At 41.3% G+C, this 14,319-nt stretch overlaps 1 protein-coding gene across 3 annotated transcripts in view; it reads left to right on the plus strand.

Moving 5' to 3' along the window:
* Positions 1 to 215: 215 nt before the first annotated feature.
* Positions 216 to 14,319, plus strand: part of PPP1R21 (protein phosphatase 1 regulatory subunit 21) — a 56,876-nt gene continuing 42,772 nt past the window's right edge. For all 3 annotated transcript variants that reach the window (XM_007459986.1, XM_007459984.1, XM_007459985.1), the window contains exons 1-3: positions 216 to 435; positions 9,057 to 9,125; positions 12,176 to 12,322. In XM_007459986.1, coding sequence (XP_007460048.1) covers positions 379 to 435; positions 9,057 to 9,125; positions 12,176 to 12,322 — 273 coding nt within the window. In that variant the 5' untranslated portion in view covers positions 216 to 378. The remainder of the gene's footprint in view (positions 436 to 9,056; positions 9,126 to 12,175; positions 12,323 to 14,319) is intronic.

The raw sequence follows: 14,319 nt of genomic DNA on the forward strand, positions 1-14,319 counted from the left end.
CATCATTCTCTTCCCCTTTTCATTCTCTCCTTCCCTGTTCTAGGCCGCCATCTTGGACCATGCGTCAAGATGGCGCCCCCCAGTCCCAGAGGCAGAGCCCAGGAGCGCCGGGGGGCCTGCGCGTGCACGTGCTCGGGCGCGGAAGGGTGGGGGCCGTGATGTCAAGACGTTGCCCCGCCCCCGGTGGTCGCTCCGCCCCCGGCCCCACTCCGCCTTCCTCTCACCGGGCGAACCCGGAAGTGGAGGAGGAGGTGCGGCGGTGGTGGCAGAGCGGGCAGGCTCTGGCGGAACCGTACCAGGCAGCGTGTCTGGGGTTGGGGGCGAGGGGGCGGGGCTGAGCGGCCTGGGCATCCTGGCCTGGACGGGGCGGGGGAGGCCATGGCCTCGGCAGAGTTGCAGGGGAAATACCAGAAGCTGGCTCAGGAGTATTCGAAGGTACCCGTCGTATGCGGGGAGTAGGGGGCCCCCGGCCCTGCGGCCTCGGGTTGCCTTGGCAGCGACTTGTCGGGACACAGGGGGACGGCGGAGGGGGGAACGTGAGCGCGCCCCTTCTCTCTCCTCCGCCTCTTCTGTCCACCATTACCGTGCCTTCACCTGCAGCTCTCAGGAGATGGGGCCGGGCGGTGTCTGAGTCCGTGTGCGTTTCTGCGGGAAGGAGCAGGAGTTTGATTCTTCCTTCTCACTGAACTAGCGGGCTTGGACTGGGATGTCAGAAATCCTGGCTTCCGCCTCTGGTGCTGGTCGGGAGGGGACGGGGAAAGGTGAGGACCATCCCTCCACGGCTGCTTCCTCAATTTTCCCAGCCCAGCGATGGGAAGGATCAAGTTTTCTCCTTTCCCACAGGGATGATATGAGGATAAAGAGATTTATCTGCCCCCAGTCAAGTCAGGAGTGTAAATAGAGTCATGCGTGTAAATTGCTTCGCCAGAGATGGGTGGTTATGAATGGGTTCAGTGCTTTGGCAAGATGTTGTCTGAAAATGAGTTTGAAAGCTTGAGGGCTAGGGCTGTGTCCTTTTATCTCTCTGTTTCTTGGATCACCTGGACTGGGGAAGAGCACCCAGCAGGTGCTCAGTACATGTTGAATTAAGCAAAGTAGGGACCTGTCCCTTTGTTGTATTTATGGCATCAGTATTTTAAACGATGGAACCCTTTTCTCGGAGAAGGGTGGTGCTGCTTTAATGGGTAGGGTGGTTCTGCCTCAAGAATATTCTAATGAAGTACTGAAAGCAGAACCTTACATTTTTGGAAATTGATTCATTAGTTATTAAACTTCGTTTTCAATGATCTTGGCATTCATGGGAGCAACTGGAAGACTTAGTCCCTTTTTTACAATTTGGAGAAACTGAGACACATTTTTAAATTTCATGTAACAAATATGCAGCAGGGCAAAATGAAATACTCTTTGAAAAATAAAACCTGTGCCTAAACATACACACGTAAGTCTTTTGACCGTCAAATGGGAGCCTTTTGGGATGCTACACTTATTCCATGGGTGCTACCATTGGCAAAACTTCTTGTGTTTCCATTTGAATTTGCCTTAAGGGCCTGTGGCATGATGTTAGTGATGGCAAGTTTTTATCCTTTGAAGGAATATTTTTTTGTTTGAAAGGGCCAGAACTTATTTGGAACAAATCCATGTGATGAAGTGTGGTGGGTGGAGGATGACAGTACTCAAACTTGGCTCAACTATTTTTGGGTGAAAATGTTTCATGAGTATAAAATAAGGAGACTGATTTTCTCTTCTGGAGAGTAAACAAGCTCACAAGGCAATTCCAAATGGCAGAAGAGTTTCCAGAAATATTTTGCACAGTGATTGCATTGCTGCAATAATTGTATAGCCTCCCAAAAGTAATAAAAACTTTGAAAGATTTTATTATTTTGGATTTGTGAGCTCTTTTGTTCAGCAGACAATTAGTGCCACCTGTGAACAATCTGCCGGGCCCTGTTGAGTGAGGCAGAGTTCCAGCTTAAAGAGAACCCTTTAATAGAATGTTCAACTGTTGTACATAATTATGATACAGGATGACAAGTGTTAGCTCAGTGGGAGCACAGAAGAAATGGCGGGTAAGGGTAGAAGTTACTTAGATTGGGGAGTTGGGAATAGGGAGGAAGGGATGGATGGTAGTACTCCAGGCAAAGGAGACAGTCTCTGTTTGCTGACATGAAGGCACATTCAGATACACGACAGAGAGTGGTGAAATATGGTTGGAGGGATAATTTGGACCCGATCATGAAGGGTTGTGGTTGTCAAATAAAAAGTTTGAACTTTGAGTAATGGAGAGACGTTAAAGGTTTTCGAACTGGAGAGTGACATTGCTTTTAGAAAGAAAACTGGTAGCTGTGTGGAGGATGGACTGAAATGGGGAAAGATTGGTGAAAAGAAGACCAGACTGTAGGCTCTTTGAATAATTTTGGGGAGTGTAACGTAGGATTAAATAAAGTTTCGTGGCTGTTGAGATGGAGAGGGGGCTTAGATTTAGGAATTATGGTTAAAAAATATGGTTTAGTTTACCTCTTTTTTGTGTGCCTGCTTTACACGTAGCAGCAAACTTATGAAGGATATAAAGGTGTCAAGGCAGTCATCCTTGTGTCTCATTCATTGTGTGGGATGTGATGAGTGAGGGAAGACTGAGAGTTGACTCTGAAGGTGACCCATGGACTGCTCTGAGGGAACACCACTGCCACTGGCAGAGGAAGGTGGGCAGGAAGGTGAGCCAGTTTGGAGCGAAGTTTAGGTGCAATCATAGTATTTATGGTTGGAAGGTACACTGAAGCTATCTTATTCACATAGTAGCTTGAGATGCTGTTGGGGTAATTGCTGAAAATTTCTAGTGGAGAGAGACTGGCTGAAAGTCAGGACAAAGGCCAAAGCTTTTGTAATAATTCCCATAAAGACAATAGTTCCCATAAAGACAATAGTTGAACTTTGAGAGTTAATCACTTTAGGTAGATTCTTTGGGGAACACCTGTGGGAAGGATGTGACAGTAGGAGGAAATGCTAAGGAGACTATAGGAGGTCTGCCAGACTTCAGGTTATCTCCCATATTGGGCCAGACCATTTTTCATCCTTTTAATTGCAATGTGATGGAAATTTCAGAATGTGAGAACACGGATTGGTCAAAAGATTTCATGTGCTTTTTATTGCCTGTCAGTTCTAGTGCCAAGCAATTTCTAGATAAGATCTATGCTATCGATACCTTCAGCCCTGTGCCTATGGAAGGGGGTATTCTACCTTTTTGATAGCTTCCCTGGTGCAGAAATTGTGGGCTGATGTTGAAATCCAGTTACATCTTTCTTTTTCCTTATTTAGGATACAAAGAAAAAAGATTTCCTTTTAATATGTAGAAGGAGGCCTACAAATCAAGAGTGCAGCAAGCATGATCCCTAAACCAAGGACATTTGCAGAATCTTCTCATTCTTATTTAATGCAGATCTTGGCCTGTGTTCCGGGAAGGGGCCCATTTCTTCCTTTGTAACTTCTATCATCATCTTTTTTCCCCCTGAGAAGGAAAAAAGCAGTATGAGGAGCTCCCATTAAAGAGACTGAGAGTTTCGTTAGATAAAAGATGAACCATGGAGGCCGAAGCAGGTGAGAATTTCTGAGGTGGACAGGTTGCTGAAACAGTGTTATGGAAAGGTCAGTAAAAATGGAGATTAAGACCCTCTGGTTTGGGCAATTAGGCGATCACTGGAGGCTTTAAACATTTCTGGTTTAACGGAGTTTGGGGGAGGGGAATGGTATGTAGAAGCTGGTTTTCAGAGATTTATGAAGTTAATAGGTAATAGACGGAGGCTGCCCCTTTGGGACGTGAGGGAAAGTTAATCAAGCCCTCATTTGTCAAAGACCATTTCTTACTTGGTGTTTCTTCCACGGCCTGCTCTGCTTCTGATGCTCTGGTATATCTCATTCTGGAGATGAGGCTGAGAGCATGCAGTCCTGGCTCATTTGATATCAGCCTGCTTTCTCGGAATGGGCTTCTGCACTCTTGCCTGGCACCATGTTAACGTGTAGGCAAGTTTGAAGTTCTAATCTTTCCAGTATTTGTGTTACTCTGGGTTCTCAAAGTGTAGACCCTGGATCAGCGTCATCAGTGGCTGGGAATGGGTTAGAAATACAAATTCTTAGGTCTCCCCAGGACTTACTGAATCTGAAACTGGTGGTCAGACCCAGCAGTCTGTGTTGTAACAAACCTCTCTAGTCATTTGGATGCATACCAGAACCATTGCTCAGGAAATGGTATCGGTATAGTAGCTTTTGCTCAGATGATCTTTTTAAAGCTCTTTTCAAGGCAATAAAAGCCAATGGGGGGACTTCCCTGGTGGTCCAGTGAGTAAGACTCCACGCTCCCAATGCAGGCGGCTCGGGTTCGATCCCTGGTCAGGGAACTAGATCCCACATGCTGCAACTAAAGTTCCCGAGTGCCGCAAGGAAGATCCCGCACGTGGCAACGAAGATCCCGTGTGCCACAACTAAGACGTGGCACAGCCAAGTAAATAAATAAATAGTAAAAAAAAAAAACCCTACAGTAATCAAAACAACGTGATACTGGCAAAAAAAAAAAAAAGCCAGTGGGAAAGGTAAACATCCATATTTCTCTAACAGTTGACTTTGCAATTGATGCTTCTTTTAGTTACAGAGGAGATTGCCTTTTGAAACTTTTTAGACTTATACTCTTAGAGATGCTCATTTTAGGAAAGGTTCAGTCTTGATTTGGTGTGTTTGCTTTCCAGATAGCAGGGCTTGGCTGAACCTGATTGATCGCCCTCTCTTGTAAGAGAAATAGACTCTGGGGCTGGATTGGATTAAAATGGAGTATCAGCTTTTTTCTACCCTGATGTGTAGGGTTCACTACTAAAGGTGGATTGGAAAACGGTCTGTGTTCGGTGCTATCCAATGGAACTTTCAGGAGAATGAGAACGTTCTGCATATTTGCTGTCCAGTAGGGTGACCACTAGCATGTGGGGCTATTGAGTACTTGAGATGTGGCTAGCTGAGCTGAGGAAATGAATTTTGGATTTTATTTACGTAATTTAAGTTTAAATAGGCACATGTGGATATGGCTACCCTGTTGAGCTGTGCTAGCTTAGCCCCTAGATCATCACAAACGTAAGTGTCTATGTGACTCACCTGAAGACCTTGTTAAACTGCAGATACTTTCTCAGTAGGTCTGGGGTGGGGCCTGAGATTCTGCTCCTAGGTGATGCTGCTGCAGCTGTCCGCAGACCGTACTTTGAATAGCAAGGCTTTAGAAAGACAAGGGGTGTCCTACTCTCGGTCTTCAATTCAGCTGAATTTCCAACCAGTCCCTGGTGAGGCAGCTAGATTACAGGATTGCGTTGCGAGTGGGGGTTTCGTCCTAATGAATTTCCTCGCGTGGGAGCAGGAGCTAGAGAAAGGGTCTCGTTTGAGGGCAGCTCTGAAAAAAGGTTTTCTTCGCAACTCAGTGACAAAATGACCCCAGCCATTAGTACATAGTATGTAGCCTTCAGTTACTTTATCCTTTTCCACTGCGAGGGGCAAGTTAGTAGGCAGAGAGAAAGATTAAGTGGTATTCCAGCACTGTAGAATATCTAAAATGTTAGAACTGGGAGTGTTTTTAAGGATCATCCAGGCCAGAGATAACTGAAGCTGTGGTTTGCAGATGACTCAAGTGTGCTGAAATCAGGGTTTTGGTGAGGCTTAGGGATGGGCTTCAGGTTATCTGTTGCATACATTACTTTGTAATGGAGAAAAGCTATACATCTAAAGATTTGTTTTATAGGGTCATAAAACGTGTATAAATGTCAGAATGTCCACTGTATGGAAACTGTTATGTAAGAGTGATTCTAACACAGAAGATTCTAGCTATCTCTTATAGTTGTTTAATGTGTTGCATTTAAACACCTTTTATTTACAGCACTTAATTTGATTAATTAACTAAAAATTTATTGAGTGCCTTCTCTATCCATAGCATTGATCTTTCATTGTACGCAGGAGATACAAGGAAGTATACTGTAGTCTCTATTGTGAAGGACAGTTTAATTGGCAGATGGGACTTGAGTATAGAAATCATACATAAATTAGTAAACATAAAATGTACTGCTTTAAAAAGTAAAATTAAAACTGAACAGTTTAAATAGGAGATGTCTTGTTACTAGCAAGTGCCCAGGGAACTGAGGGCAAGGTCACTGTGGACCATAGGGGCACTATAGAGAATGGTTAGGGAAAATTTATGGAAGAAGTAGGACCAGAGTAGGAAGTAGGCTCTAGAACAGTTGGGGTTTGGTTGGTCAAAATGAGAAAAGGCTGTGTTTTCTGAGTAAAGGTAAAGCTCATCAGAAGATTACAGCACAATGAAAAATGAGGTTTGAAAAGGACTAAGTGTTTCTGAGTTGGGATTCAGAGGACCATTTCTCTGCTGAATGGAACAAAAGTGCATGGCACAGCTGCTGGAAATAGGCTATGTCACCTTCTGGAGAATTTTTCTGTCCTAGTGGAGACTTCAGCGCAATTGTCTCTCAGTTACATCCACATCCACTGGAGTCTCCACACTAGTCTCCTAGAGGCATTAGTGACGATCGGTAACTGTTTCTGAAACAAACACTACATTTGCCTCCCACTGTGGTGAATGCTGGTGAGGAGAAAGATAAAGATTCTTTATCTTTCGGTCATAGCAGTATCCACATTTGACAAGATGTTGGTCAGTAATGCAGAGATGTGGCAGTAGTGATGCTGAAATGCAGGAAGATGCCAAATGCCAAGTGCAGGTAACAAGGCAGTGGAGTAGGCCAAGCTTATCCTTTTCTATCTACCAAATAATAGAAAGGGATTTTCGATAAATATTTCTAAAAGCTGCATTTTCTGTTGAATGTTTCCATTGAAACTGTGTTTGAATTCTTACCAATTTAGCAAACAATATTTTCCAAAGGAAAATCGAAATCATTTTTCATTATAACAGATTAAGTTCCGAACAGCAGTAATTTGAAAACTTTAATTTTGCTTTTATGACACAGTAGGCTGTTCAGTTTGCTTTATGTAGCTTATAAGTGTGCCTTAAAAATGAAAGGTGAGGGGCTTCCCTGGTGGCGCAGTGGTTGGGAGTCCGCCTGCCAATGCAGGCGACGCGGGTTCGTGCCCCGGTCCGGGAGGATCCCACATGCTGCGCGCCTGGGCCCGTGAGCCATGGCTGTTGAGCCTGCGCGTCCGGAGCCAGTTCTCTGGAGTGGGAGAGACCACAGCAGTGAGAGGCCCACATACAGCAAAAAAAAAAAAAAAAAAAAAAAAAAAGAAAGGTGAGGGTTTTTTTTTTTGTTTGTTTGACAACTGATATAGTTCTGGTCCTACAGAAAACTGTCAGTTCAGCAGATTTCAAGCTTCATCCCTAGTCCTTGAGGCAGTCATTAGGACCTTCTAAATACCACACAAAGAAGATCAGAGAATAAAGTTAGAACAGGGGTATGAAATGAAACCTAAAGACTGAAGTGGTATCGCTGTCCTTTGGCTACATGGATTTGAAAGTATTTGTTGAATTCTCTTACCTAGGTAGCACATTATCCAATAATATGTTGATATTGCTTAAAAGGTAAAATACTACACAATGGAAGTCAACATTAAAGTGGTATTTATTTCTCTCTTCTGAACTTCTAGAGCAGAGTGTAAAGAGCCTAATAGCAAATATTTTAGGCTTGGGGCCATATGGTTTCTGTTGCATCTACTCATCTCTAATGTCATTGTCACACAAAAACAATCATAGATAATTCATAAATATTCAAATATTCCTACTCTTCTGGCATAGAAAAAAGTCATTTCTGTTCTCAGGAGACAGATGTGAGCTATGCAGAGCTAGAAGTAGATATTTTTTTTAAGCTCATAGATAAAATTGTCCCATTCATTTAGTTTCTCGGAGAAGAACCTGGTCTTTCATGGTCTCTGTACTGAGTCCTCAGAAAATTAGTCTGTAACCCTTTTGCTTCAGCTACACTGGGCTGGTATATTTATACTCACATGCTCTGTGTTGTGCTTGCTGATAACTACAGAAGGTTTATCTTTCAAAACCCTGCTGGTGGTGGTGATATAGATATATACCTAAGTAGAAATTCACCAGGCTGTATAATTTCTGTTTTGTATATTTTAGTTAAAATAAAGTTAGACCTCAATTTAAAAAAAAAAACTGAAAGAAGCCCAAGTCCTACCTCTTCAAAGGCTTCTGCCACCTCTCCAGCCTACTACTTTTCTCATTTATATGTAGCTTTATAAAATAGTAGCCAATATTGTCTAATGACATTATGCCTGGAGTCAAAACTGCTGGTGTCTGAATCTCAGCATTGCCATTGAACTTTTCTGTACCTTGGTTTCATCTGTAAAATGGCGATAATTATAGCACCTATTTCATAGGGTTGTGAGGATTAATGAGGTAGTGTATGTAAAGTATTTAGGACAGTGCCTGGTATGTAACGGAGCATTCAAATGCTAGCTGCTATTATTATCAATTTCTAAATTGAGCTTGCTTCTTAGTTGCTTTTGTACACTGCTTCCACTGATGCCTGATTAAAAGTCCTCCATTCCTGAGGCTATTGCGGGTGATGATATTTGCATGACTAATATTAGGTACAGTGTACTGCTGGGTATGTTGACGCCCTATATTTTGATTTTCTGTTGAATTCTTATTCCATAATCAGTCCAGTTTGTATGTATTTTACAGATGAGTGGTGTGTCAGAGTTTCAAGGAAAATGACATACTCAGTACCCTATTATCTATTGTATTAGTTTTTATTTAGGGAGGTGATTGGTTTCATAGAACCATGTACGGGAAGTCGAGAGACCTGGATTTTAGTCTCAATTTTGCATTGATTAGTTTTATATCATTGGGCAGCTCAGCCTCTATGTCCTTATTTGTAAAATGGCAGACTGATGATCTCTACTATTCTCTTCCGGGCTAATAATTCTTGTTCTCATATATATGTGAGCAGATAGTTACTCAGCGTACTGATTCCTGTAAAGTTATGGTAAGTGATTTCCTTGCTATAAGTGATTGCTTTATATTAAAAATTAATTATTACCTCCTCTGTTTTCAGCTTCGGGCTCAGAATCAGGTCTTGAAAAAAGGTGTTGTGGATGAACAAGCGAATTCTGCTGCTTTAAAGGTAGGCTACAGGGTATTTTGTGTTGTGAGGGTTAGGTTAGTGTTTGGTGAAGCTCACAGCAGGGAATTCAGCTCAGTTTTCTGGGTTAAATTCCCAACTCTGACAGTGACTCACTAGGAATAGTGAGGAGAATAGGGGAGGGTAATAGAGTTTTCTTGTGTTTAACTTTCCTACTTGCTTAAGTATGAATGTGATATGCTTTGACTTCCTTAGCTAGAAATTACAAAAATGTATTATAGGACTGTATGTAATGCATTTCTCTCATACCTTGCTTCTCTCATAGCTAAATTCATCAGGATTAATGGGGCTTCTTATCTGGCTTCATCTGATAGCCCTCTGTGGGGCTGTGTCATATTCATGTTTATATCCCCAGCATTCAGCCGATTGTTGTCCCCTACTAAATGGATTTGAAAGTGTGAATCATTTAGTCCATTAACCTTGCTTTGAGGTCGAGCTGTTTAATAGTAATAACCTGTGTTAATGAGGACTGAGTGATACATCTTACCATCAGCAACTTTAACTGAGAGGAGAAATATGGTGGGAGTTGCAGGAATATGTTTCTACCTCATTTTAGTAGGCATATAATAAGTACTGCTTAGTGATATTTTTAATTGGAAAAATTAATTCGAGGATATGGATTCCTTCTTGGCCAAGTTTCAGTTAAATATACTGCCTACCTCATTCTTTCGCTCTCTCCCTTGCTTGCTCTTTAGAGAAAAGGGCTTAAGATTCTCTTTACTCTTCTCTCCTTCTGGAGTAGGCCCCAACCAGTGACATATCCTGGGAATTTCCACTCAGGTCTCCAAGACCCAGAGATACATCCTTTCACTTGGCTAGTGTTGGATCCTCCACTAGAGAAATCTGTCTCTTGAGGGCGCTCCCTCCTCAGGTGCTGTTCCACAGACTCAGGGCTGAGATAGTTCAGAGCATCTTACCCATACTCCCAAAGCTCTCTGCGCCCAAGCTGAGATGATTAAAAAGAAGCTTTAAAGTCAGGATATGTTAGCCAAGTTATTATTTTGCCTAAATCACTGAAGAAATGATTATTATCTCTCCTCATGATGTTTAAAACCTATTACTGGGGAAGGTATTTCCTAGCTCGTCTTAGTAGCCCACTCTGGTGTTTGACACCCTCCTGTTGCTGGTTGTGTTCAATTAACTCTGTGATAGTGGCCGTGGTGACAACAGCAGGCTCTATTTATTGAGCACCCACTGTGTGTCAGGCATTATGCTAGCACATTGCATCCATTATCTCGGTTTTCACAACAGGTCTGTGAGGGCAGACACCACTATTATCGTCCTCATTGCAGAAACTAGGGTTTACAGAGAGGTTGGGATGGATGTCTTCTGAAATTAATGGTTGGTTAATGGAGTTGGAACATTAGTCAACTAGTGATTAACTAATTATAGGGATGTAAAGAAATTACTTTCTGTTTTACTATTCATCACAGTGGTCATTAAAATTATAGTGAGAATGACAGTTTGCCAGTTTGCTCAATGGGAATGTTAGGATGTCTCTGTTACAGTAGGCATTTGATTATATTGGGTTTGTCTCTTCAATGAGTTGTTAGATACAGTAAGCATTCATTGATTTGAGTTTCTATAATTTGAAATACATAGTAATTTGGACATGGGCTGGGCCTAAATTTACCATTGAACTTCAAGTAAAAATTAAGGACTTACTAAACAAACAACAGAAAAGGAAAATGTTTTTCTCTTTAATGAACACATATTCTATCCCTCTAGCTGTGCCCTCAACATGCAAATAATGTCAATAGATTACAGACACCAGCCTCTGTTTTTTGTAGGTTGCTGTTTCAATATCCTTAAACCCCCTATTCATTAAAACTTGACCTCTTAGGGCTTCCCTGGTGGCGCAGTGGTTGAGAGTCCGCCTGCCGACGCAGGGGACGTGGGTTCGTGCCCCGGTCCGGGAAGATCCCACATGCCACGGAGCGGCTGGGCCCGTGGGCCATGACTGCTGAGCCTGCGCGTCCGGAGCCTGTGCTCCACAACGGGAGAGACCACAACAGTGAGAAGCCCACATACCGCAAAAAAAAAAAACAAAAACAAAAAAAAACTTGACCTCTTAGCTTTATAGTGGTTTTTCAAAGAAAGTAATAAAAGCACAGATCTTTCAATATATGGTAGTATATGGCCATCTGTGTTTGATTACCAGTGAACACAAAGTTGTCAGAACGTCGTAAGGAAAATAGTTAGAATAATATATATATACATTTTTTGCCATGCCGCGTGGCATGTGCGATCTTAATTCCCCAACCAGGGATCGAACCCATGCCCCCTGCATTGGAAGCACAGAGTCTTAACCACTGGACCACCAGGGAAGCCCCAGAACAATATTTTTTTAAAAAAATAGAGTGAAACTAAATATTTCTCTTGTTTCCCATTTTCTTGCCCTTACCGTGGTATAAACAGTACAGAATGGTCAGTAGAAGATGTGTTGTTTAGATTTTGTTTCTATTTTCATTTTACGGCATCTGAAACTATTCTTGTGGTAGGATAATATTGATTTTTATCTTTGACAAATCAGAATAATTTAAAGTATATTAAAAAGACTTCATTTCGACTCACTTAAATTCAAGGAGGATTTATAGGAAATAGTGAATACAAATATATTTCTTCTTTTCTTGCTTACTAAAGGGCATCTTCAGTGAGTCTGAGGTTCTCTTTAAACTTTCAAGTTTATAAAATTGTAGCCTCAGACTTTGTGTCTCCTCACTGCCAGACACAAGTATAACAACATTATATAACAACACATAGTTGTGGATATTTTACTCTAAGTCGATGACTGTTACTTCAGTATATATACTCTTTTAGTTTTATTTTTAAATACGCTTGGTTTGGCCAGAAAATGATTTTGTCACAAAACAGAGCTAAAAACATAGGAACTGTAATGATAAACATACAACTTGAATTCCTTAAAGCAAGAGGTTTTGATTATATTTTGGTGAAAGAAAAAATTTTTTTTTCATTATTTTTAAATGTTAAGGCTAAATTACAAGGAATGGTCTCTTTTCACTTTGATGTAGGAACAACTGAAAATGAAGGATCAATCATTGAGAAAACTGCAGCAGGAAATGGATAGTTTGACATTCCGAAATCTGCAGCTTGCCAAGAGAGTAGAGCTGCTTCAAGATGAACTGGCTCTAAGTGAACCCCGAGGCAAGAAAAACAAGGTAGGTCAAGTAAAAGCAAGTTAGTGTGACCTTGTCATTAGGTACAGACATCTCCAGGCCATCCTGGTTTTAACAGAAGACCTCACCTCCAAATACTCTATAAAGTTCCATTATTACACCTGGATATTGGGTTAAGAAAGCAGACATTTATTATTAATATATACCAAGTATTAGAGGCATTTTCATATGGAAGTGAGTTTTCAAGAATTTATTAGGAGCCAACATGCACATAGTTGATTTAGTGACTGAGAAAAGTGAAGGGAGTATCTCATATTGGTCAAAATTATTGATACTTTTTAGTTATACTGAGTTGCCATTAACCCAAGGTAGGGCAGATAGAATGAGAAACATTGTCAAAGTGTAGCTGCTGTCTGTGAAAGTAGCAGTTGAAGTACTCATACATTAGGCTTGTACGTTTGTTGCAGATGTATTTTCTTCGGGTGTTTATTCTTAGGAGTTCAGTTTGGTATTCTTGTCCTGAGATGTAAATATAATTTTTTCCCTTCTGGTTTTATGTAGTGAGGTGAGATTCTGATTACTCTAAGGTGGATGATCCAGTACTTTTGATCATTCTGTGATTTAGAAGTTGCTTCTTCTTTAAGGGCAGGAGCTAGTGATTGAGTCTTTAAAAGTCTGACATGTTTGTAGAACAGCACCCCACAAATGTGTGGATTGAGGCAATAATAATAGAATGGTTGGAGGGAAGAAGGCCTGCAGTAACTGAGGCAGCATGGTGTGGAGGGAAGAGTGCTGGCTCTGGAGTTGAGCCCAGGCTTGAATTCTTTGCTATTTATAGTTCTATGACTTTAGGCAAATTTTTTAGCCTTGCAACCTCTGTTGTGGGGAAGATACTCTCAGGTTTGTTGCCAGGATTAAATGGGATCATGTAAAAGTACCCAGGACTGTATTTGCCGTATGATGGGCAGCTGACATAATTATGTGTTAGTACATTTCCATATGCATTTCCCCTACATGGAAGAATTCTCTGGAGTGGTAATTTTCACATAAATGGGGAAGAGAGAGGGCAAAACAGATATGTATTAGAATCACTTGGGAAACTGTCAAAATACACATGCTCTGGAAATTCTGAAAGACCCTTGGGGAGGGAATAGCCATCTGTATTTCAAACATGCTTCCCAGGTTAGTGAGATCCTCTCCCAGGGCTGTTTTAGCAGAGATTTGGGTATAATTACTTCTGAATTAATTTTAATAAGAGCTTTCCACATTTGGAAGCACTAAGAACCCAGAATATGTCATTCAACAGTGTTCCTTGTGTGCACATACCTCCTGTGTTCGCATTTAATGTTTATTTGTTTGTCTGTTTGTTACATAGCTGCTCCATTTTCAAAGGGCTTTCTAATCACTGGTTCACATTGGATCAGTAAATGACTTCATTTTAAGTGAGGAGTGAAGCACAAGAAAGGCAGAGGAGGGTGGTGACTGATGTCTGAACAGTTCATTGTTAGGCTGTCCCTTGAGTAGTCTCACTTCTGTGTGTATTTCATGAAAACAGATGTTCATTATTGGCTCTTAAATAGTGCTGTTCTATGTAGAAAAAGTTAATATTGGTAAAAAGGCAAAAAGCAAGTATTTTTCATAATCTTTGAGCTTTTTCCTTCTGTTTATTTATAATAGCTTTATCTTATGTTTTTTAAATTAGAAATTTATGTGAACTTCTGTATAAATGTGTTTTTGTGAATGCTGTTAATTTCTTAAAGGAGTTTTAACAACTCAGACTCATGGAATTGGTAAAACTGTCATTTCCCAAACCAAAAGATCAATTGGAATGATATTTATTAGCATATTTGTATTGCTAGCTTTCTGGGTCTGCTCTGTCTTCCAACAGAACTACTCCTGAATTCATCTGCAAAGATTAGTGAGCCTTATCTGTTATTTTCTCTCTCTTTTTTAAGCTTTCCTGCTCATTGCAATATTTGCAGTTCCAACTTGTGTCACATAGGAAAAGTTAAATGATGGACTGTATACCTTTTGCAGGA

This window comes from Lipotes vexillifer, unplaced genomic scaffold, assembly GCF_000442215.2.
Source record: "Lipotes vexillifer unplaced genomic scaffold, Lipotes_vexillifer_v1.1 scaffold666, whole genome shotgun sequence".
NCBI lineage: Eukaryota > Metazoa > Chordata > Mammalia > Artiodactyla > Lipotidae > Lipotes > Lipotes vexillifer.